At 36.3% G+C, this 25,168-nt stretch overlaps 1 protein-coding gene across 2 annotated transcripts in view; it reads right to left on the reverse strand.

Moving 5' to 3' along the window:
* Positions 1 to 5,086: 5,086 nt before the first annotated feature.
* UBXN2B (UBX domain protein 2B) overlaps positions 5,087 to 25,168 on the reverse strand; it is a 28,752-nt gene continuing 8,670 nt past the window's right edge. The window contains exons 3-8 of one of the 2 annotated variants that reach the window (XM_026011733.2): positions 23,403 to 23,553; positions 20,704 to 20,787; positions 19,788 to 19,897; positions 16,149 to 16,286; positions 9,792 to 9,953; positions 5,087 to 9,376 (exon numbers count right to left, since the gene is read on the reverse strand). In XM_026011733.2, the coding sequence (XP_025867518.1) occupies positions 9,214 to 9,376; positions 9,792 to 9,953; positions 16,149 to 16,286; positions 19,788 to 19,897; positions 20,704 to 20,787; positions 23,403 to 23,553 (808 nt within the window). In that variant the 3' untranslated portion in view covers positions 5,087 to 9,213. The remainder of the gene's footprint in view (positions 9,377 to 9,791; positions 9,954 to 16,148; positions 16,287 to 19,787; positions 19,898 to 20,703; positions 20,788 to 23,402; positions 23,554 to 25,168) is intronic. The other variant, XM_072734696.1, reaches the window with a different exon arrangement.

A 25,168-nucleotide genomic window follows, 5' to 3' on the forward strand; every position in this document is an offset into this window, starting at 1 on the left:
TGCTAAATATCCTTTAGAAAATAACTTAATCTTTTATCAATGATCTATAAAATGAGTGTCCTGGTATCTCTGTACCTACACTGTAGATAATCAGTAAGAAATGAAGACAATGTTTGTTGCCCAACACTGATGGACATTGGAAATGGAAGCACACCAAGAAGGAGACGCTGACTTCATCTCTGTTTAGTGTGATTTTCCCAATGAAGATGATGGTGAAAACATTGATTCTGCTTATCTCCCACAGTTCTCATGAAGGCTTGCCCACCTCATCTTCCCTAAACTCGACTCTTCTCCTTAACATCTGAAGATAGAGAACTTATTCCTCCAAAGAAAGCTTCCAGTAAGTCAGAAAGTTTGGGAAGTAGTATTTACAAGTATGTGGAGAAAAAAAGAAAAAAGTTAACCTGACAAGAGAAAGGAGGAGAAATAAGAATGGAAGTGAAAGTTTGTGTGTTGACTGGAAAACACACATCAGCACTATTCCCAATCTCCACATGTTTAGTATGAAGATTTTTAGATATTTTGGTAGCTCCTCTGAGTCAAACTAAGCACTATTGTTTATAATAGGAAGAATGATAAGGAAATAATCAAATATGCTTTTGCATACACTTACATGCAACTGTTTGAGTGAAAATCCTAGCCTTGATTGGAGAACCATCCAAAAGTGGAATTAGGGGACTTACTGCACTTATTGCAGTTTTTCAGTGAAAAGCTGAAATCATAAAATTACAACTTCTAAAAATGCAAACATTTTTCATAATTTTTTCACTAATAGTTTAAGGTAGATCCTCTTATTTAAAATAATAATTTAGAGAAGGAAAAGACATACAGTTTGTGAATCATCCAGTGGTCTTTCACATCTGAGGAGATTAGATCAAATGAATATATGCCACACACTCACTGAGTCACGTGCATGTTTTGGAATCAAATCTAGCCTCTTTGCTATTTTTATTACATCTAAAACAAAATGATTAAGATGCCTAGGGATACAATTCTATGTTAAAAGTCACTTATTTCAGGGCACCAGGGTGGCTCAAGTCAGTTAAGCGTCTGCGTTTAGTTTGGGTCATGATCCCAGGGTTCTGGGATTGAGCCCCACATTGGGCTCTCTGCTCAACGGGCAGCCTGCTTCTCCCTCTCACCCCCTCTCACAAATAAATAAATAAAATCCTTAAAAAAAAAGTCATTTATTTCAAGGGCTGCACATAAAGAACCCTTGATCACTTACAACTATGAGCTCCAGTGCCATTTTAAATGTCAAACATACTTAAGATCTGTATTTACAATATGTCAAAAAATCTATGCAGGGGGCAGCCCGGGTGGCTCAGCAGTTTGGCACCGCCTTCAGCCCGGGGTGTGATCCTGGAGACCCGGGATCGAGTCCCACGTTGGGCTCCCTGCATGGAGCCTGCTTCTCCCTCTGCCTGTGTCTCCTCCTCTCTCTCTCTGTCATGAATAAATAAATATTTTTTACAAATCTATGCAAATTAAATAAGTACTAGCTATTTTATTATACATAAAAAAGCACTATTAAAGCATATCAACAATAAGAGAATTTTAAACATTTTCTCTCTGAAAAATAATTTCAGGAACATTGAAACTCCTACACGTTTGCTGGTATACTTGTCTGTTTAAAAGGTTATTTGGAAATCTGTAACTCCAGGTCATTTCTCCTTTCTTTGCTTGCGTGGAAGATTGGGTAATGGGAGTTAATTTAGAGAACAAGAACAATATAAAGTGACTAGTGAGAATTTTCTTTGCAAGTTCAGCCAAATTGAGAGTCAAGCCAAAGTCAACAGTTCCTCAAACTAGATTCATTTCAAAGGCACGAGGGACGTGTAAGTAAAATCTCTAGTATCATATGACTTTCTGTTGCTTTTCAGTTAACAAGAGTTTACATTTATTATAGCACACTCTCAATTAACTGATTAAATCAACTTCCACGTCTTTGAGATATCAGTATTAAAGTGCTAAATAAATTATGATGAAGTGTCACATTCCAAAATAAAACGTTAATAAAACACTCTAAAACAAAAACATTAAGGTGCCACATTCTGAAATAAAACATTAATAAAACTAAAATGTTTTTTTTAAAAGATTTTATTTATTCATGAGAGACAGAGAGAGAGAGAAAGAGAGAGAGAGAGAGAGAGAGGCAGAGACACAGGCAGAGGGAGAAGCAGGCTCCATGGGACTCCATCCTGGGTCTCCAGGATCAGGCCCTGGGCTGAAGGCAGCGCTAAACTGCTGAGCCATCTGGGCTGGCCTGAAACTAAAATGTTTAAATAAATTATGTGAAAGTGATATAATAAATGATAGCTACTATGAGGCTAGTAGTATTTTACCTCTGATATAAAGTTAAAATCCATAAGAGAAATTATATTAAACATCAGATCGCATGACAAGAAAGCAGCGTTCCTTTCTGAATAACCGAATAGAACATAACGGGTTGAAGGGTCTCTTCCACGTCTCTGGAGCAAAGTCCGTCCTTATCCTTAAACTTACAGAATTACAACACCTACTGCTGGGCTTCAAACAATCTTGGGTATCTCTCATATTGTCAGGAGGGCATTCTTTAGCTCTCTTTATCCAGTTCTACCATGGGAACCACCAGGACCATTCACTTATAGGTATAGGTGCTACCACTCCTGGAGATGAATCAAGTCTGCCACTTACTGAACACTTTGTCTTCTCCTTCCTTTAAAACCCAAACAAGTATACAAATGTTTTCTCTCACTAGTATTGACTCTGTTGGTATTTCTGAAGCTCTTGATTTTAAAACATTAATGCATGCATTCATTCTTCCAACATTCAGAGGGTCCCATTCTTAATCCACTGATTTATCATTTATTAATCATTTATGAGTGACTCTTACATTTAAGACACTGTTCTAATTTCCAAGGATACAGTATAAGAAAAATTTCTGCTCTCACAAATGCACATTCTGAGAATATGGGATATTAAATTTAACTCATATATTAGGATTCACAAAATATAGGATGTCCCAGTGCCTTGGTCTGTCACAATTTTAAACCTAAGCTTGCTTTTATGGGGAATGCCTGTCAAGGAAACACATACCAATCACAATCCTCCAGCTCAGGTTTAGCTAGTTTACCCTACCCTGGAAAATAGGCCATTAGCCTTGTAAGAAAATCCTCCACCTCCCAGCTGACCATGCATTTCCAAGTTGCCTCTTTTACCAGCTATAAAGCTTGCTCTTGCCTCAAACCCCTGAGATCAGTGCTCCAGCGCTTATGAGGCACTATACTCCCCCAATCCATGGACTGATTTCCTTGGATAAGGAACATCAAGCTGTTACTATATAGTTTTACTTTTATCATTTGATAGGGGGAACAGGAAAGACTGTCTCCATCTAAGATGTTGACGAAAGCCAAACAAATTAACAAGAAAGTATCAGGTATTGCTAATGCTAGTAAACAGGGTAATGTGACTAAGAGACAAGAGCACGATTTTTAGATAGAGGCCTCACAAAAGTCCTCTCTCAAGTCACACTTATACTGAGGTCAGGGTGACAAACTGTCAGAGTGGCACTGACCGTGAGTAACATGCTGCCTATCAAAATAGGATCCTGCCCTTGGTAAGCCCTCAATAAATGTTCAACCCGAGTAGTTACTATCTAAGACACAAAGTCCTTATTGCAAATGATTTACACATATGCTTAATTAAAGACTATAAAGTTAGATTCATTTGCTGTCATAGCATACCATGTACACAATGTTTCAGAACAGTACCATCTACTTACATTATGGACCTTTATAATGTTTTCAAGGGGATAAAAAGACCTAGACTTCATGTCATCATGTATTTTATAATATGCATATGTTAACTATCTATTTGCATAAAATTTTACTATATTAACAAAACACTTTATTAATATAGTAAAATTTATTTTACTATAATTTTATATTAAATAAGTTTATTTAATATAAATATTAAATTTATATTTATCAATATACTATATTTATAAAACACTTTATTAATATAGTAAAATATGAAATAAACTTCACCTCAGGGAATATTATATCTGATTATACTGAGGATGAACATTTTTTTTTTTTAAAAAAGATTTTACTTATTTGTTCATGAGAAACATACAGAGAGACAGGCAGAGACACAGGCAGAATAAGAAGCAGGCTCCCTGTGGGGAGCCTGATGCGGAACTCAATCCCAGAAGCCTGAGATCATGCCCTGAGCCAAAGGCAGACCCTCAACCACTGAGCCACCCAGGCACCCCTGAACATTTCGTTTTAAAAGGTGCTGCTCCATCCTCCTTCCTTCTACGCTCAGAAGCTCAGACTTAGATAACTCCAGGCTGGTGGGAACAGGACCTCTGCTTGTACTCAACTACATTCATGCTTTCACTCTCAAGCCTACTGATGCTCTCAATAGTTGTAGTACTTATAGTTGCTACTTTTTAAGAAACACAGATTCTGATAGAAAACTAAAAATTATACTTTTTGCAAATCCCAGTCCTAGGATAAAAATGATGAAAACTGTTTACATGAGAAGGAACAAGCTATTCCCAAAAAGACAAAAATGAAGACCGAAGTGGGAAAGATGTGAAATGTGGAAACTACAACCTGGGACACTTTATAATTAACAATGTTCTAAAAAGTACATGAATGGTACACTATGTAGATAAGGGAAATATGAACCAAAAAGCAAACATGAAGGCATAAAATCAAAGGACATACACTCATTTTATATACTCTTCTATTCCCCAGGTTAAGGCAATAAAAGTCACTGTCTTAAATATGATTATATTGCTATCCATCCCAACGTAATAACCGTGCTATGTGGACACACACATTCTCTCTCACACACATATGCACTGGGGCTACTTTTATAAATCATTTCCTTGGAGTTAAAAGATCCTTTCCCTTAAAACTGTATAGAGGATTACAGAAAGTATTTCTTAGCCATTATTACAACATTGGACACAAATAAGATGTATTAATTTGAATCATTGATCAGAGGGAAAAACTCTCTAAGGGGAAAACAATGACTTACTTTATCAACAACACATGTTGTGACACGGTTTTCAGAAATCCACTGCGACAAAAAGTTAAGAAAAATTCGCACCTTTATTTTGGTGGAATGAAAACAGAAACAGTAACGGAAAATTGAGAAAACATTGCTACAATTCAGTTCTTCTCTGTCAATCAAAAAGATGCACCACAAGAAATTAAACCACAGGGAATGTTATTCATGCTCTACAATAATCCATTAAGTCACTCAAATAAAACTAATTAAGGAAATTTTGAAAAGGATTTTCAATGACTTTCAGTGAAAACATTCTTTACTGGTAAACCAGACACTTGAAATTTTTTGATTACATATGTCATGCAAAACAACTGACCTCACACATGGCTCTCTACCTGCCCATTGTGACATAATTCCTTGGGGATGACTATAAACTTTATAAGTTACGGTGACTGCAATAGTAAAAAAGAATTCAGGAAAACAACTCTAATGAAGCAAAACACTGTGTAGTACATGTGAAAGTATTGTTCTGAATGTTTAATTATCCCTCCTAATCTGAATCTCTACCTTTTGGAAGACTATCATATACAAAAATGGCAGTTGCTTTTGTACGTGCATCTATGGGCACTCCATCTAAATGATAAAAAGAAACTACAGGCATTAACATTTCAAACACTTTGACAGGGTTTGGTTAATCCCCTCACCCCCGTTTTGTTAATTCAAAATAGGGCAGTGCCCTCTTATTTAAAATGTCCATTTGTTTCGATAGAGTATTTCCTAAGGAAGATGGTTTTGCTCCTATGAAAATGTAGTTTATTCCTGGTAACATTCTGAACTGCTATTTATATATTCTCCAAGTTGCTGACTGGTGGAGAGGAGCATGGCTTCCTGTTCTAAGACTTAGGAATAATCTTCTCACTCTGCATTGTGACACTGAGAACCAGTTTCTCCATGGTGGTGAGATCCAACACTTCTATCCTGTGGTGGTTCTGATAGCACTTGACAGTAGGAAAACCTTGACCACAGGTCACCTCCTTGAAATAAATGGAGCTCCCAGAGAAAGCTGAATTCCAAATCTCCTATTGGCACATTCAAGTTAAGTGGCAGTGAATAGGCATAGTAGACTTTCCCAGATACCTGGATGTGGGGCGCTGCTGAACACCTGAAAAGGAGGGCTTAGCTTTGGAATGAGACAGTGGGTAGACGGCTGGAAGAATTTTTAGGAGCATGACAGAAAAAGGCAGGATTGCTTTGAACACTGTTAGCAGATCTATGGATGTTAATGCTGGTGAGGGCTGAGGGAAGGTAAAGAGCATGGTAGAGAGCACCTAAATTGCCATGGAGATGATGTAAATTGTCCTAAACAGACTGTTAGAAGAAAAAAGGACATTAAAGGTGCTGCCAAGAGGGCTTGGTAGGAAATGAGTAACATTCTTTGGAAAGTGAAGGAAAAGAGACTGTGGTTATATAGTGGTGTCTGCAGTTACATGGAAACAGAGTTGTAAGGGATAAATTTAAGACATTGGGTTGAAGCGACTTCTAAGCAAAGTGTGCAAGGTGTGCCCTGCTCTCTTCTTGCTGGTCAGAATACAATGTGAGTGGAGATACATAAATTGAGTGAAGAACTGTTAAATATAAAGAAAACAGGACCCGATGACTTGGAAATTCTTAGCCTACCCAGCTGACAGAGGATATTACAATTAAGGAATTCACTGTCAGGGAACCAGCTCAAGAGTAGGGTACAACCCTCTGCTAATACCTGGGGAAGGCCTGGGTTTCCCGTCACACCACAAGTTCTTTGAAGGCATTAAGGGTGGGACTCATAGATCCTCTCAGCCTTCTCAGAAAAAGCCAAAAATAGAGATGGGACTACCTAGGAATGCTTTGTGCAGGGGCCTCCAGTCTAAAGAACTGAATCCTCCCAACAGGCACACAAGATCCACAAAATTCTGGAGAATGTTATGCCACACACTGCTACCCTAAACTGAAAAAGATGGTGGTGGTATGAAACCAAAGATGGGCAGACTTCCCACAATTCCACAGGTAAGAAACAAGCTGAGAAAACTACTCAGCTGCAAACAGGTGCTACCTTTCATGAAAAAGGGAAGAGGACTCTGAGAGGACATCAAAAGCCTAGAATAGTGCTGCCAGACTGTTCCCAGGATTTGACATCTAATAGAGTGTGCGTGGCTCCTATACAGATCTTGGCACACGTGGCTCCTCTTCTCATTCCGCTTTGTTTGAAAAGGAATGTCCTATCTACATTTGGGAACAGGTAACTGGTTTTCTAGGTTCAGAGGTACACAGATGGAGAGAAACGGTGTCCCAGGAATCATACCAAGACCCTCACTTATACTTGATTTAGATGATTTAAATGAGGTTTAGGATTTTTGAGCTGGTGAATTTCAGGTAAGATGTTGCACTTTGATGTTATAATTGGTTGATACTTTTAGATGGGGTGGCTTTATGCAGAATCGATGTGAATCCTTGGGGCAGGTGTGGACTGTGGTAGTCAGAATGACCTCCAAAATATTCATGTTCTCATTACCATACCTAGGTAATGTAGGTATGGTTATGGCTTCCTATGTAAACAAGAAAAGGATTTGCCAGTGTGATTAAGTATTTAGAGATGAGATTTTTCTGGTAATTATTCTAGGTAAACCAAATATAATCACAAGGATCCTTGTAAGAAGAAGGCAGGAGAAATAAAGTTGGTAGTAAAAGATGTCAAGACAGAAGCAGAGATTGGAGAGATACAGCTAGAGTGAAGGGATGTTAACAGCCTTGGAAGAGGCAAAGAACAGACTCACCTCTGCAGCCTCCAGAGGGAATCTGTGATATGTCACTTTGCCTAGTAAAGGGGACTTTAAAGATGCAGCTAAGGTTGCTACAGACCTTGTGATGTGGAGATAATCCTGAATTACCGGTGGGCCCAATCACATGAGTCCTTAAAAGCAGAGAACTTTTCCTGGCTGTTGTCAAAGAGATGTAATGGCAGAGAAGAGTACTGGCTTGGAGGATGGCAGAAGGGGGCCCCTAGGAGCTGGACACACAAGGAAATGATTCCCCTCTAGAGCCTCTCAAAAGGACCAGAGCCTTGTCAATATTTATCTTAGTCAGTGAGACCCATATTGGACCTCCAACCTATAGAATTACAAAAGAATAAATTTGTGCTACTTTAAGCCACTAAGTTTGTAGTAATTTGTTACAGCAGCCACAGAAAACTAACTAGGAGTGTTGACCAAAGATGAAATGGTATCTGGGAGGAAGAAAAAGTCTTTCTATCATTCCTGATATAGCCTACCTCATTTAGGAAATACCTGGCTTTGGCAGAAATGCAAATATTTTTGCTGGTAATCCTTTAGGCCCAGTCTGGTTGACAGAATTTACATTTCTGAAGTTGTACACTCATTTTGCCCTGGAGTAGAATACATTCTGCGTTGAACACTTAGAACAGTGTCCAGTATATACAGTGGGTCCCTTAGAAAAATGTGTTGAATAAATAAATGAATGTGATCAAGGCAGACTCTGGGAGAGACTGTAATTACTCTATTTTAAAGTGCTATTTAAGAGATCTTCTCAAGAACTGCTGACCTTTCTGTCTGTGTTTCTGGTTTATGATGGTCATAGTTCCATAAAATACAAGGCCAAACTGTATTTTTTGACACTAGTAATAGAGCTAAATCAGTAAGTATAAAGGACACGTACGGATGGACGCATACAATCTTAGTAGAAGGAAATTATCCGATCAACATATTTCAAAATCAGAATACAGATACTTTTCAATATAATCACAGCAAAAATTTCAATTTGATCAGAGGATTTCTTGATAGCTGTTGATCAACGCACCATCAAGAAACTTTAGTGCAAATTTTACCAAATGCATTTATCAAAATGGGGTTTTGTTCATTTTCTCTGCAAACAAATGTTGTTACATTAACCCAGAGCATGTAACAAATTGGTTTGCCGGAATATTTACAAGCTATCAACATAAACCAGCCCTGCAACTAAAAACTCAAACATTTATCTCAAAATCTATTCCTGGTCCAAATTCATCTATACTAAGGCTGGAAGACAGGATAAGAATAAAACCGAAATTTATCTGTATAAATAATAAAAAATAGTTTGTTTTCTTAATGCTATAAGTATTTTCCTTATTATTATGGCACATTATCTTTCCTACATGCTACTGCATGGATAGGAGCCGTATTATTTTAGTTGCTGAAGTATCACAGTGTTAAGAATATCTGCTTCTTGTAGTGTCAGGCTTTCATCTGTTAGCTCTTTATTTGGAAATGAAGTCACAAGAATAAAGTCAAGAGTCGCAAATTCAGGACGGGACTGTACAATAAAGTTCCGGACATCCAGGATCCTGAAAGAAACAAGATGAAAATAATTTGTGATACAAAAATTTTATTTTCATGTAAGCTTTTAGCTAAAATTAGACAGTGATATAAATCATACAATTCTAATCCTTATTTAAATGTACTGTAATTTTTAAAAATTTACGTTATTTCAATGGATGGATTTATCTTGGATTATAGATACAATCGAGCATTACTCCTGGAGTGTAGCTAATATTTACCTTTTCTGTAAAGAGACAATCTTTAGGTGAGTTATGCATAAAATAGATGTCAACAATGTCATTATATTAAAAGTGCAGGTCCTATTCTTTTCAGAGTATAAAATATCTTAGCAGCAGATGACCTAGAAAAAATCCCCAGCAGCACGTCACATAGTTTTATAAAGATAAGAAACCATGTGTGAAAAACCACAAATGAGCTTACCTGTGTGTACTATTGAATCTTTGTATCAAACGACTCCCATCTGCTAATCTGATTTGAATTTTTGTTGTTGGCACAGAATCATCAATAAGAACAACCGCATTAAATATTGACTTATCCTCCTCTTCTGGAGATGAAGGTGTACTGACTATTTCAGGGGTAAGGCTAAGAAAGAAGAACTGAAAAATTAGAACATGAATCTGAATACACAAGAATAACCATGACATCCATGGCTGAGTCTCAAGTGTTCCTGCCTGTGACTTCCTTACTTCTTTCAAAGGAAACATGGCTTCTTTTGAGTCTCCCATATTTCTTTCAACTTCTTTCAATATATTAAAATTATTTTGTATCCTATGATTCAAGTTTTGTTTATCCAATCTCTTTCAAAAGCCTAACTTTGTATTCTTTTCTCCCTTTTCCCTTTGAAATTCCATGAGGCTGTTAGCACAAGTCTTCACTCAAAAAACTGAGCAACTCTGAGTTAATGTCAAAGAATGACAATGAGTACAGACAGACTCGATTTCAAATCCCAGCTATGTCAACTGCATAAACTTGAGGAAGTAAATTAATCTCTCCGAATCCCAGTTTTATCATGTATAAAATGGGGGGTGGAGGGAGACAACTATACAATGTTATGTAGGTTTGTTATACCAGTAAGTCCCATAGTGCCTAGAACAGTGTTTCAACAGGTGCCAGCTAGTTTTGTACATATCATCAGCACTAAATTATTAGCTTAAACTTATCTAATATTACTTAGAAACATGTGATTTAAGTAGTTACTCCTTTATGAAAGAGAAGTAATTTCTAAGTGCTAGTGAGGAATGAAATTTTATATATGGTGATAGATTTACTTGTGTTACTTATTTTTTAAAAGGTTTTATTTATTTATTTTTTTAGAAAGAGAAAATGTTTATGTGCAAGTCGGAGTGGGAAGGGACAAGCCAGTTCTACACTGAGCAGAGCCCGATGCAGGGCTTGACCCCAGGACCTTGAGATCATGACCTGAGCTGAAATCAAGAATCGGACACACACTCAACTGACTAAGACACCCAGGTGCCCTGCCCCCATGGTGATAGATTTATAATAAAACTTATTTGATGGGACATCTTACCATTGGAACTTGATTACTAAGGACCTTAATACTGCTTTTTTAGTGCCTTCTAATGTTATCAGGATGACCCATCACTCTAAGTTGAAAGTCATTTATGTCAAAAATAAAGTGTTCTTTTGGTTAAGAAATTAAAACAAATTTAGCCAAATTCTTTATAGATATCAACTCTTAATCTTCTTTATCTAAAGAGATTATTTAATAGTCTTAATGTTTATCTTCTCAAGTACTAAGATTCAGATGGTATCTCATAAATTATTTTCTTTTGAAAAAAATAAGTATATATTTATTAGTATAAAAGTTCTAGGAGCATTTTGATTCTGCTTTAGCTCATCCTGATTCTTATTCCCATCCAAAGTTTCTCAAAATATACAGTGAAGTGGTAAAATTAAATGGTACTTATTCCTAACACTTCCCCTTTCTTTAGCTATTTCCTGACATAAATTTTATATCATTATTTAAAAGATCTTATTTGAGAGAGAGAGAGAGAGAAAGAGCGCGCACACAAGCAAACATGAGCAGGGGAAGGAGCAGGAGGCAGAGGGAGAAGCAGGCTTACCACTGGGCAGGGAGCCTGATGCAGGGCTCCATCCAAGGAACCTTAAGATCATGACCTGAGCTGAAGGCAGATGCTTAACTGAGCCATCCAAGCGCCCCTCCTGACATATTTTAGAATTGATTTCAGAATATATACGATAAAGACATGAAAAAAAGAAAATGGTAATTTGTAATCACTGATTAGGTATTATTAAGGAATTTTCTTTCAAGTTTGGAACTGAGGACTTCACCACCAAGTTGGTTCACTGTGTCAAGAGTCCAGTGTCCCTTATATACTGAGAGGTACAAAACCCAAAGGGATGGTACACTGAATGCAAAGGGCTTCTCCTCTCTTCCTCTGCCTCACCAATAACTAGGTATATACATTATTATTACTATTATTATTATTATCACTACCACCATCACAGCCATCACTGCATTTGTTCATTTAAGTCACGATGTGAAGGAGGGAGCAATTGCTGAATAGTTAACAACATGGATTCAGGAGCCTGACTCCAGGATTTTTCTGATTCTACAACGTATTAGATGTGTGACCCTGGGCAAGTCACTAAATAGTTTCCTCACATGCAAAACAGATAGCAGCAGCACAGCAGTAAAGATTAAGTTAATGAGGACATATAAGCATTTCTAACAGTGCTTTTACACAGTTGACACTTCTTAAAAGGCAGCTACTAGGATCATGATTCCTATCCTAACAACTAGGGAGGGAAGTTTTCTTTGTGGATAGATGAGAAAGGCCACGTTTATCTTTGGTTCTTTCCAGGATAAAAGTTGCCTCAGACCCCTATTTATGTGCTTTACTGCTTTCTGTTTAAAATAGATTCTGATCAGATAAGCTTCTCAAAATACAAAAAGAAAATACCAGGTAGGAAAACTAAGTAAGGAAAGTTCTTCATGCATTTCTTTATAAGATGTGTATATGTCAAAATGAAATTATATGCATCATAATATTTGAGAACAGGAATGGATTTTCAAGATAGTTTAGGCCAACCATATCATTTTATAGGAAAAAAAAAGAGTCTGAGAGATTGAAAGACATGCTCACAGCCACAGAAGTGGCTGCTGAGCAAGCTGGTCAGTGAGGTATAAAAACACATTTAAAAAAATTACAGTAACTTTACTAGTTAGCCTTCAGAGTTGTACCTGCTTATGACTTAACAGTTTTTCCTTATCATTCAACTGATAAAATATAATGACATTTTCAGTATATTGTTTGTATGATTCAAGTATTACATTAAAAAGAGGCAAGTTAACTAATAAACTTTCTAGGCAAACTGGAAGAAAGGATGTAGGTTGGTTGTAAGAGGAATGAGTCCCTTGGTCAGGAAAAGAAACATCTCTAACTTAAGAGAGGGCAATAAGGATGGATTTAATAAACTTGGAAGCTAAAAGGAATATATTAAGCTCATTCATTGTCAGGCTCCTTTTTCTTGTGGAAGCAAAAAAAAAAAAAAAAAGAGGAAAGAAAAAAAAGTCTACTGAGATGACTGAAATGAGAGCAGGGAACATCTGGGATCAGTGGACAGTGGGAGAGGTGCCCGCCCAGCATGGGGGTGTGAACATCCCCACCAGTACTGAACTGCAGAGGAGCAGACAAATCCAATGGTTGCACAGGAAGGCTGGGATAAGAAAATGAAAAGGCAGGAAGGAAAGGGTCTTTAGGCTTTAGAACGGAGAGCTCCTAAGAGTCCAGGGATCAAGATGAAGTCAAAACTCAGGTTGAGAGGCCAGAATCGGTGAGTGGCAAATGGAATCTTTCAGATTGCACAGTATGAAAAACAGACAGTAACTGCGTAGGCAGAGAGGTTTGCTTCCAATCACGATCTGTGTCACCATATGCACGAGCTCAAAAGCCTCCAGCAACTATCTACTTGTTAGCTCTGCTTATCAAAAATGATTCTGTGATATCCTAGGTCTGTTGGGCTCTGCTCCAGCTCACTAAACTGATTCTTAAGCAGTTGTACAGTTTATTCTGTCACGGTAAATTTGCAAGTGTTACAGCTATGATTTGCTTGCTCCTATGATACTACGTGAAGGAACTGGGTAATATTTTTATTGCATTTAGGTTTGCCCCACAATAATTTATAATATCATAGTAAAAAAATTAAGTTAGTTTTCATCTATGTAATGTTATGTTATGTTTGCAATAAGACTGCCAACTATGGAAGACAATGGAATTATTTCCATTTGTTTCGTTTGCTTCTTTTTAATTATTTCTCTGTTCGGTAGTTGCTTGGAACTCTTGGGAAATGAACCATCTCAGAAAGTGATTTTCCGAATACATGAAGGTTAACTGTTAGAACTTTTATATTTTAACAGATTTCTTAATGGAAAGCCTTCTAAAATGTTCTATACAATTCTTCACTTTCTTAGAACATATATTCAACTGTTCAACATTCCAATTCATGTGCACCACAGAGGCTCACACCACATTAATCTAGTGTAATTTCCTATACAGAAGCTGAAAATTCTAAAGACTACATTTCTCAGACTCCCTTGCAGCTAGGATTTTATATGATTCCACCTTCTACTGAGCAACAAATACACACTTGTGTGGTAAACGTAAGCACTGTGAAGTGAAAGTTATGCAGCTCTTCTGGATACCAAGGTGTTGGAGGTATTTGATTCTTCTACAGAGGTCATGATGGAATGTTCTAGTGTCTGGTCCCCAGCTTCATGGGCACTGAGCAGCTGATGGGGACACAGGAAATGTTCTTTCTAGATAGTTTTGTTGTTTGTTTCTTCTAGGAAAGTTTGATCTGCTAGCTCCAGAAATGCTATAAACTATCCAGGGCTCTGTTAGAAGCCCCTTATTAAATTACTGAGTAGATTTCGTTTTTCTATAATCAAAAACCCTGACCAATACAGCTAATGATTAACAACCCAGCATTCTCACCACTTAGTTTTGTCACTCTCCTCCATCATTGCCTCTTTCATGGGAGTAATTTTCTCTAGCTATTTGACTTATGAGAAAGGCCAGTCTTTGTAAGATATGAAAATGAGATAATATCCTTATTTTCAGGAGTTGAAATTGTCAACTGTAATCACTGGCTCTTTTCAGCTATTTTCCCTTTATGGTACTTTTTTCAATTTCAGTTCTAGATTCACTGTTCTGCTAATCAAGATGTACAGTCTAACGTTCATTCTTGGTCATGAATTTAAATAAGAAGGAATATATGTATAAAGCAGAGACATGGCTGTGTCTTTTACCTGTGTTCTAATTAAAAATCATAATCTCAATAAACATTAAGACATGAGAAGTGCTAGGGGTGTGTCTGAGTGGCTCAGCTGGTTAAGCGCCTGCCTTCAGCTCAGGTCATGATCTCAGGGTTCTGGAATTGAGCCTCGATGCCTCTTGTAGGGAATCTGCTCTTCCCTCTCCATCTATCCTTCCCCCCCTGCTTGTACATGTACTCTCTCTCTCTCTCTCTCAAATAAATAAAATCTTAAAAAAAAAAAAAAAAAGAAATGAGAAGTGCTAGAAAATATTTTTAAAAATATATCTGGAGGTCATAGTTATAAAAACAAAAGAGAGGAAGAAAGAACAATCAGGACAAATCTGACCTGTGTTGGTAGTAAGGAGAGATGAGGGAGAAAATTTCCAAGTAGACCTGTGAGTGGGCACTGAAGGATTTGGGTCCTAAGAAAAGCCAGGGTGACACGTATTCCTGTATTCTCTACATGCCTCAGAAATCAGTCTCTATCAGGAGAAAAGGATACAGAAAGGGACACTTGAGGTATAAAAGACAAGTGTAAAGAACTGACATGAATTCTTCCCTATTTTTAGAAATGCAAGGGGAATGGAGAACCACTGTACACAAGCCAAGTGAAGAGAAGTTGGAAGGCAAGGAATCACACAAAAAAGAACAAAGGATACACAGAAGGGTATACTAGAAACATGGCCAATACTCCAATTTCACGTCACTTATAGTAATATGCAGACATATAATACAGGGTAACTTTTCCCAACAAATTTCATGAGATTTATGAAAATTCTTTGAAGGTACAGCTTTTATACAGGAGTCCACTCACATTATACAATGTACATTGGTTTCTGAACTGTAATCAGCAAAGTCCTAGGGGATCTTTTAGAAACATCTCTGAGGCAATTCCTTCCTTCTACAATAGAAGCTCCAGTTTTGTTAAGTGTTTTATGTGCTGGTTTTCTCTAACTTGAAGGCAGACATGCTTACAGCTGTGATCTAATAAGATACCGACTGTTCAACCTAATCAAGAACCCTTTACAATTTCCTCTTTTGAGTTCATGTACTCAGAATGAGGTAGGATGGTACAATGGTAAAAAGCAGACTTGAGTCATAGTGTGGGTCTGAATCCCAGAAAGTAACCACTTCCTAGCTCAATCTCCTTGGGCATACTATTGCATAAGCAAATGAAGTCACCACAGGATCTGCATCCAAGAGTAGTAAAGATTAAGTGAGTTAATATGTATTAAAGTGCTTAAGGGCCAGGAATGTAGTAATTGCCATCTAAGTATTAGCTACTAATATTATCACTAGACTATCACTAATATAATCATTAGCTACTAATATCATCACTAGTACCTAATTCCATCAGTAAGGTCTTCACAGTTCATGCTTTAGTTTTTACTTTCTATATCATTTTGCTGTTTTGATTCTCAAAGGAAAGTCATACTGAACAAAAACAAGTATCTTTCTCATTTTTCAGCATTTTACCTTCCAAGTTTTTGTCCTTCTCCACTAAAAGCCTTGAACCTCAATCTAGGTTTTATGTATTCTTGATCCTGGTGGTCCTCCATATCCAAATTCACATGGCCACCATGAACCAGTCGCTGAAGTTCCAGGGGAATCTCTCTTTTAAAAAGGGAAAAAGGTTTTAGTTAACTCAAAAAAAATTAATCCACACTAACATTACTATAATCAAGTTGTGAGTTATCCTGGAAATATTTTCTTCTTCAAGTTGCATCATATTATAGAACCTTCAGCTTTGCTTTGCTTTTTCAAAATTGTTTTGTTTATTTAGGGTCTTTTGTGGTTCTATATAAATTTTAGGGTTGTTTGTTGTAGTTCTGTGAAAAATGCTGTTGGTACTTTGATAGGGATTGCATTAAATCTATAGACTGATTGTTCTGGGTAGTATAGACATTTTAACAATATTCGTTCTTCCAATTCATGAGCATGGAATGTCCTTCCATTTCTTTGTGTCATCTGAGTTATTACCTCACCCTTGTCAGAATGGCTAAAATAAAAAATACAACAGATACATGTTGGTTAGGATCCGGAGAAAACGGAACCTTCTTGCACTGTTGGTGGGAATGCAAAATAGTGCAGCCACTCAGGAAAACAGTAGGAAGGTTCCTCAAAAAGTTAAAAATAGAGCTACCGTATGATCCAGCAATTACACTACTGAGTATTTACACAAAGACTACAGGAACACTAAAGCAAAGGATATACACAGCATCATTTACAATAGCTGAAATATGGAAGCAGCCCAAGTGTCCACTGACTGATGAAGATGTGAGATACAACACACACACACACACACACACACATACACACAGGAATATTATTCAGCCATAAAAAAGAAATGAAGTCTTGCCATTTGCAATGACATGGATGGAGCCAGAGGGTATAATACTAAGCAAAATAAGTCAGTCAGAGAAAGACAAGTCCCATATGATTTTACTCATCTGCAGAATTTGAGAAACAAAATAAAAGCAAATGAACAAAAAAAAGGACAAACCAAGAAACAGACTCTTAACTATAGAAAACAAACTGAAGGTTATTTCAGGGATGGAGTGGGGGAATGGGTTAAAAAGGTGAGGGGATTAAGGAGTATAGTTGTCCTGATGAGCCCTGGGTGATATACAGAATTATTGAATCACTATATCGTATACCTGAAATGAATATAACACTGTATGTTAACTATACTGGAATTAAAATTTTAAAACAAGTTGCATCACCTCATTCTCAGTGATTCTCAATATAGGGACTTTTTGTTGTCACAGTGATCTTGGAGTGCTTCTAACATTTAGAAACCCAAATTGCGAGACAGTAATTTATACCTAAATAAGCACTAGAAAATTCCTATGAAGACATAATAGTTAATGAAGATATTTATTTCTAAAATCTTTGGAAGAAATTTTAAAAATTGATGTATTTGATTGTTATGTGGTTCATGACTGCTGTTGTTGTTCAGGGTCAGGATCCAGATACGAGATGCACTCTTCTATAGGGATTCATCTTGCCGAATCAAGTCTTGTCTTGGGTCCCACAGAACCACTGAATGCCCTGCTAGAGATTTGCATGATGAGGACACTGTAGTGTCTGAGCCTAAAACTTAAAGCTTAAGGTCTGTCTTACAAAGAAGAAAAAAGGACTTTCTTTTGGTGGGGGGAGCATTGTATTAATACACTTTGAAATTTTCAGGAATACCTGTACCATATAAACCAAGAGAGGACTGTGTTTTGTTTGGAACTTTATCAAGTCCCTGACTACAATGCCACTGCTAGTAATTATGCTGCCAACCGCACATACTTCATTATTCTGTTTTTATGTTTGTCACATTTTCTTGAGAAGTGCTAGACTGCACATAGGTACAAACTATCTGACTACTTTTATTATGTCTTCTGATGTGGTCAAACAAAAGCATTTATAAACTGAAATATATACAGTTTTATGATATTTTATTTCAATATATTTAAGATAAATATTATATCTTTTGGGGGAAATAATATGTAGGGACAGATTATATTACCTGTGGAGTCATTCTTTGAGGACAATGAAGACTGTATTACAAAATAGTTCTTATAAAAAGAAGACAGCGATTTAACAGTTGACAACCACTATCTGACATCAGTCATGTCTTCAAGGACTCTTTTCTAAAACTGTTGTTGATCATAATTTGTACTTCAGGACATGATTAAAAAAAAAACAAACCCTCTTTTAGGACATCATGACTGCTTGAACATTAGCCCACGAAGTTTTTGGCTTATTTTCAATTAAGAATAAATGAGTTTTGATCTACATTATAGTACATTCATCATCAGTATGTTATCTTCCAACATCTTTGAAATAAGCATCAATTTCAACAACAATGTTGATCTTCCCTTAGCAGATGAACATTCCCTTACTTACACGTTCCTACCTCTTTCCAGTGACTTCAGGTTTCCAAGTCCACAGCACTGACTCAAACTATTATTTCCTTGTATTTATCACCACTATATACTACCTCCTTGGACAGCTTCCCACCTTTCTCAACGACTTCGGCATACTGTTTACAGTATTTCTTGCCATTTTTTGGTGTCCTGACATTATTTTGTAGAATTCAATAATTTTTTTTTATTTTTTAATTTTTATTTATTTATGATAGTCACACAGAGAGAGAGAGAGAGGCAGAGACACAGGCAGAGGGAGAAGCAGGCTCCATGCACCGGGAGCTCGACGTGGGATTCGATCCCGGGTCTCCAGGATCGCGCCCTGGGCCGAAGGCAGGCGCTAAACCGCTGCACCACCCAGGGATCCCTATTTTGTAGAATTCAAATTCAAATTTCATGCTAGTGTTCTAAAGATATCGTTCCTTTAGAGGTCCTTGACTCTTTATGCCAGTGAGTTTCACCTCCACTCCACTTCAGCCACTCTCCTTGGACATATTTGTATCACTTGGAAAAGCCCCACCTTTAATTCCTGAATGGAGTATAACCTCCTACTTAGTCTCTTCACTGTGACTTAAATCTCCTAGTTCATCACCAACCTTTTGTGCTTGGTTGTATTTCTACTTAGGAATGATCACATTGTCAGCCAGTGAAAGAATGATGCAGAAAAGCTTTTATAATCATAGCAAAATCACTTGATTCTTCATCCTTTAGCAAGAGCTTAGTGAGCTATAATATTCTTTAGATTGGTCAGAGCACTGTATATCTGGTTTCCTTTCACAAATTGTAACTTCAAACTAACTTTTTAAATCTTCTACCAGCAAAAATGCCACTTTAAAAGATTTCTAATATAAGTTGCTGAATTTCAGGCAAACATGCAATGAGAGCCATCCTGTTAAGAGTAATAAGCAGGACAGTGGCTTAGTAAGATGGGCAGCTACAGGCTAATCAATTGTACTGATTTATTATATTGAGATGTTTCTTCTTGGAACGGGGACCACAGCTTGACCAGATCTTGAAAGTGACCAATGTCTACTGCCCCTTCCCACCAAATTAAGAACCAGAGACTTATGGATAGCAATATATCCTTTTAGATACTTAAAAATACCCTTCCCCCAACTTACAGAATATATTCTAGTACCTTAAAAATAAAAAAGTTCCACCCTCAGTAACAAATAGAATACAGGTAAATATATCTTACCCTCTTTTAACAGACTCCAGAAATTGAGCATTTGGTGGGTCATTATAAGGTCTCAGTTCTCCGTCATCTAAACTGAAACCATTACTCCATAGTTTAAGCAAAATCTGAACCTTTTGAACATAGGAAAAAAGATAAAAGAAATACAAGAATCCATTTGCATCAAATAATTTTAACCTTCAAATGCGGTTTCACAACATATTAAACCACCTACTTTATTTCAAATATGGAGTTATTCATTCTATTCTTTAGTTACTGTTAAAGATGTAAATGAACGCATGAGTATTTGCTTGGCAGATTTGTATGTAACTTAACAAAGTGACAATGGCTGAAATGCCAAAGGTCCCACAGCTAGATCCTTGCCTTGATGTACAATTAGTCTGGGTCACTGAGAAAATGAAAGCGATTAGAGTGTCCAGCTGCCACTCCACATCCGCTTTTTTCCTTCATCTGTACCTATATTCTTGTCTGCTGCACAGGGCTTAGATATTTATGTCAAGGGGCAAGACAGAACTTTCAGTGACCCTATAGGGCTAAAGTTCACATGTTTAAATGAAATTATAACTCCAAATTTTAAAAGCCAAAACCAAAGAATGACTTTAGGGATTTCCCTGTTTATAACCTAGCCAATTCTCTATTAATGACATTATACTATTTACAATAATTACTGTATGTATATAAAGCTCATTTTGACAATGAATCCTATCTTTTTTCAACATATAGAAAATATTTACCATCTAAGTACAAGGCACAATTGAGACACAATATAAAATTTGAGACTAAAAGCTTACACATTAGTCTTAAAATCCAGGTTTCAAAAATAACAGAAATTATATTCATATTACCAATTTTTAACTTTAAAAACAGTAGTCACTAGAGGCAAATATCTGCAACTTTTCATTTTGGTTACTGTACCTACATCTTGCAGTTGATTTTCTCCATAGATGTATTCAGACCGCTTACAAAAGGAATTACCCAATCTGTATCCTCCACCTGTAAATGACTAAAATACATAGCAAATGAGCTAAAAATTCACTATGGTTTATCAGGAAAAATGTTATGGTAATGTGTGATATATATTTCAAAACTAGATCAGCTATAATTAGCCAAACCAGTTTATACTTTCCAGGAAAATTTTATATTAAAATGAAGGTTTTATGTTACTGAGAGGTATATACTTAAGTAAGAAATTATATTTCTTCCCATAAAACATTAGTGACTCAGAAGTTGAAATAACTTAGGCCAATCTTAACTTAAAAAATACATTTATGTACTGAAATATATATTTTCAAGTATAAACAGATTTTAAAAAGCTACCACTAGTATTTTATGATGTCTTCTAATAAAAATTATGTTTAAATCTTATTTCACAAAGTAAATAAAAGTTTCACAATGTAAAAGGAAGAATTTTATAAATGGGTATAAACTACCCTGAGGAAAGGCTCCATAATTATTTTTTAAAGCTGCTTTTATTCAACTGTAATAATCAACTATGATTGTACTTTTTGTTTTACCATATTGATCACAAGGTCTTCTATTTCTCAGGTGTAGGATAGCTTATGAGGTAAAAATGCCATTCTTTTTAATCACTGTGCATATCATAAATGAGCTTTTAATGATCATACTGCTTTCTTTTCTATAGACTAAATATATCAACTAACTACATAATTCCACATTTTTCTTACAGAATCAGAGAAGCTACAAGAACGCAAATCACCCCAGACTTAATTGAAAGAGTTGTAAGCGGTTAGTCAATAACAAAATGAAAACTAAGATTTATGTTTCATTTAAAACAGTGACTCTTAGCAATGGTTCTCAAGAGTGGATTATCAGACAGGCTTTTTCAGAAGATACATGCTTAGGTATATCAGAAACCTACTGAACCAGAGGCCATATGGTAGTTTAGAAATCCTCCCCAAGTGATTCTGACAAGGGAACTCAGGTTGAGAAATGCTAATTTTAAGAATATTATGACAATTATACACAAAAAGACACTTGATGTCTTCATGTCTTCTTCAATATACCAGTACTATGTCAGCTGATATAATTACAAAAGCTGTGTAAAAGATGTATACAAATTTCTGAAGGCACAAAAGCAACTGGAGAAAGGTGAGCTTGTTCAACTAATGATGTAGCAACTGGACACCCATAAACAGAAAAACAAACCTTGATGTAAACCTTATGTAAAATTAACTCAAAATGGGTCACAAGTTTAAGTGTAAAATGTAAACTATAAAACTTTTCTAGATGACATTTAGAGGCCTACATTTAGAGGAAGAGTTCTCAGATAAGAGACCAAAAGAATAACCTAAAGAAAAAAAAGATAAATTGGACTTTATTAAAATAAAAACTTTTGCTCTGTGACAAACCCTGGTAAGAGGATGAAGAGACAAGCTACAATCTAGAAGAAAATAACTGCAATCCATATATTTGATAAAAGCCTCAAAACTAATACAATATATAAAGAATTCTCAAAACTCAAACAGTAACAATGCTATTTGAAAATAGGCCAAAGTCATTTTACTGAAAGGGATAAAAAGATAATGGCAAGTAAATAAATGAAAAGATGTTCAATATCACCAGCCATTAGGAATATGTAAATTAACATCACTAGCCATGAGGAAAATGCAAATTAAAAACACAATGAGCTATAACTATACACTTACCACCATAACTAAATTTTAAAATAGTGACAATACCAAATGCTGGCAAGAATGGAGAAATGGGATCTGTCATTCACTATGGAAAAGAGTTTGGCAGTTTCTAAGAAATTAACATATACTTATCATACAACCCAGCAATTGTCCTCCTGGGCATTTATCCCAGAGAAATTAAAACTGTTATCTATATAAGACCCTGTACGTGATTGTTCACAACAACTTTATTTGTAATAGTTCCAAACTGGAAACACCTCAACTGTCCCTCAATGAGCGAACGCCTAAACGAACTCTGCACATCCATACCATGGGGTAGTATCAGGAATAAAAAGAATGAACTACCGAGATAGTTAATTACGATGACCTTCAGGGCATTAAGCTGAGTGAAAAAAGCTAATCCCAAAAGCTCACATCCTCTATGATTCTGTTTGTATAACATTCTCAATATTACAAAATCATAGAGATGGAGAACAGATTAGGGTGGCAAGAGGTCAGAGATGGTGGGGGAAAGGGCAGAGGGCGTGACTAAAATGGGGCCGAGGGAGATCTTCATGACAACCGAACAGTATCTTGATTGAGTTGACAATTACACAAATTTACTCATGTAGAGAAAATGACAGAACTATATACATACATGGTACCAATGTCAAATCTTACCTTTGATACTACACTCTAATTATGTAAGATATAACCACAGGCTATAACCACATCATAACCATTATGTGGATATAACCACAGGACCTCTTGGTGTTCTTTCTGAAAATCATATGAATCTACAATTATGTTAAAAAAAAAAAAAGGTAAGAAACTGAGGCAACTTTCAATCATTAATAGAAAGGTAGTAATCTTATGAAAACTGACTGAATACTAAAAATAGAAATATGTAGTTAGAAAAGCAAAATATGTAGTTAGAGGAGACCAAATATATATATTAAATTTAGTTTTTAAATTTATCACTTACCTTAGATTTGTTATCACCAGAAGCTCTTGTGGCTTCATTTAGAGGGACAGCCCCATGTTCTCTTGCCTCTTTAAAAAGTTCATTCACAATTTTTCCAGTTGAAGGTCGAACTATATGTAATCCACTGTATTCATGTTCACTTGAATAGAACCTTTAAACATTAAAGTTCATGAATAGAAACTTAGAACAAACATAAACTACATTAAAGTAAAAAAGCTACAGTCTTACACCGTAACTTATTTAAAAAAGAGCCATTTTTATGGCTTCTGTGGAAATATTTAATTTTAAAAATGGGATTAAGGAACGAAACAGTTCATACACTTCCTCACGGAGTTTGTGGAGATTATGGCAGTCAAGGTCAGCATTCCACATGAGAACTGGCTTGTCACTTCCTCCCTCCCCCTTCTGTAACTGCTTATTAAATGCATCTCTTGCACAATTTAGGCACTTTTGGTGTGGTGGGTAAAGCAGTGTTGACAAGCAGAATTAAGTCTCTTCCCCTGAGGAATTCACATTCAGTAGGGACCTAGTTAGTGAAGAGCTACACACAGGGAGTTTATTCCTCAGAGATTATAATTTCCTGTGTTAAAGGTAAATAATTTAGACCATAAACAATGTTTCCAGCGTATTAACTACACAGTGACTGATTTCTAATTTGACTCCAACTTCATAATGGTCCCAGGAACATAAAAATTCACCTCATTTTTTATATGATTTTATCTATTTTATCTTTCAAGATGTTTTTCAGTGAGGAGTATTAGAAAATAAAGCCAATGAAATATCGACATGGAGACTGCTATATGTTTAACTACTCATACCCTGCAATCCAGTTCCAAATTTGCATTGAACTGTCTCATAAAACAAAGAAGGGAAAACTGTATCAGTGCTGGAGACTAGGAACAGAGGTCACCTTCAAGACTTTCTGCAAAATTAGTACATGCAAAACTGAACAGGAAAGAGGGAAGGGGAGGGTAGCTCTCAAATCACTGTAAGTAAAGGAAAAATCCACTTGGAAAACAAATCCAACAACAGAACCCTATGAACACAAGACTAACTCATAACTGCTGGGGGGGGGGGGGGGGGGCTCACCTCCATCCTGCTAGTGTACCCAGCAAGTACAGAGTGAGTTTGCCCAGAGCAGAGTCAGAGGTCCTTCACAGAGGACCTGGTGTAGCACGGCCAAACAATACCCTTGCTGGTAATATGAGGAGGAGCTTGAGGAGGATGACTTAAGGCAGTTACCAGAAAGGAGGGAAAGAGGGAGGGGGAAATGAAAACAAAAGAAAAAGCCTTCTGTTGTAGCTCCTTCCTTCTCTGTCCGGTGTCTTTTTCCTGGAAAGTACAGCTATATAGCTCCTTTCTACCTCAGCTGTGCTTAGAAAGACCTTACAGGAAAAGTCTGAAATGGGAAAAGATTTACTAGCTCCTTTAATGGTTCATGATTTTATTTCCTGTTTAAGAAATCTTTGCCTACTGAAGGTCATGGAGATACTCCATTTTCTTCTTTTTCTTTCTTTTTTTTTTTTTTGATACTCCATTTTCTTCCAGAAGTTTTATCATTTTCTTTGTATCTTTATATTTGCTTTCCTTATTATATATTATTTTTCTATTTATATTTCCTTTTGTATTTAAATACACAATCCATCCACTTCTCCTCCTTCCTAATTAAGTATGCTTATATCCTTGACTCTCATTCTCTACTTAAACTCCTTTGATCATCAAAATATTTGTGCACTTCTACAGATAACAGCCTCCTCTACAAATGA

This window comes from Vulpes vulpes, chromosome 13, assembly GCF_048418805.1.
Source record: "Vulpes vulpes isolate BD-2025 chromosome 13, VulVul3, whole genome shotgun sequence".
Classification (NCBI taxonomy): Eukaryota; Metazoa; Chordata; class Mammalia; order Carnivora; family Canidae; genus Vulpes; species Vulpes vulpes.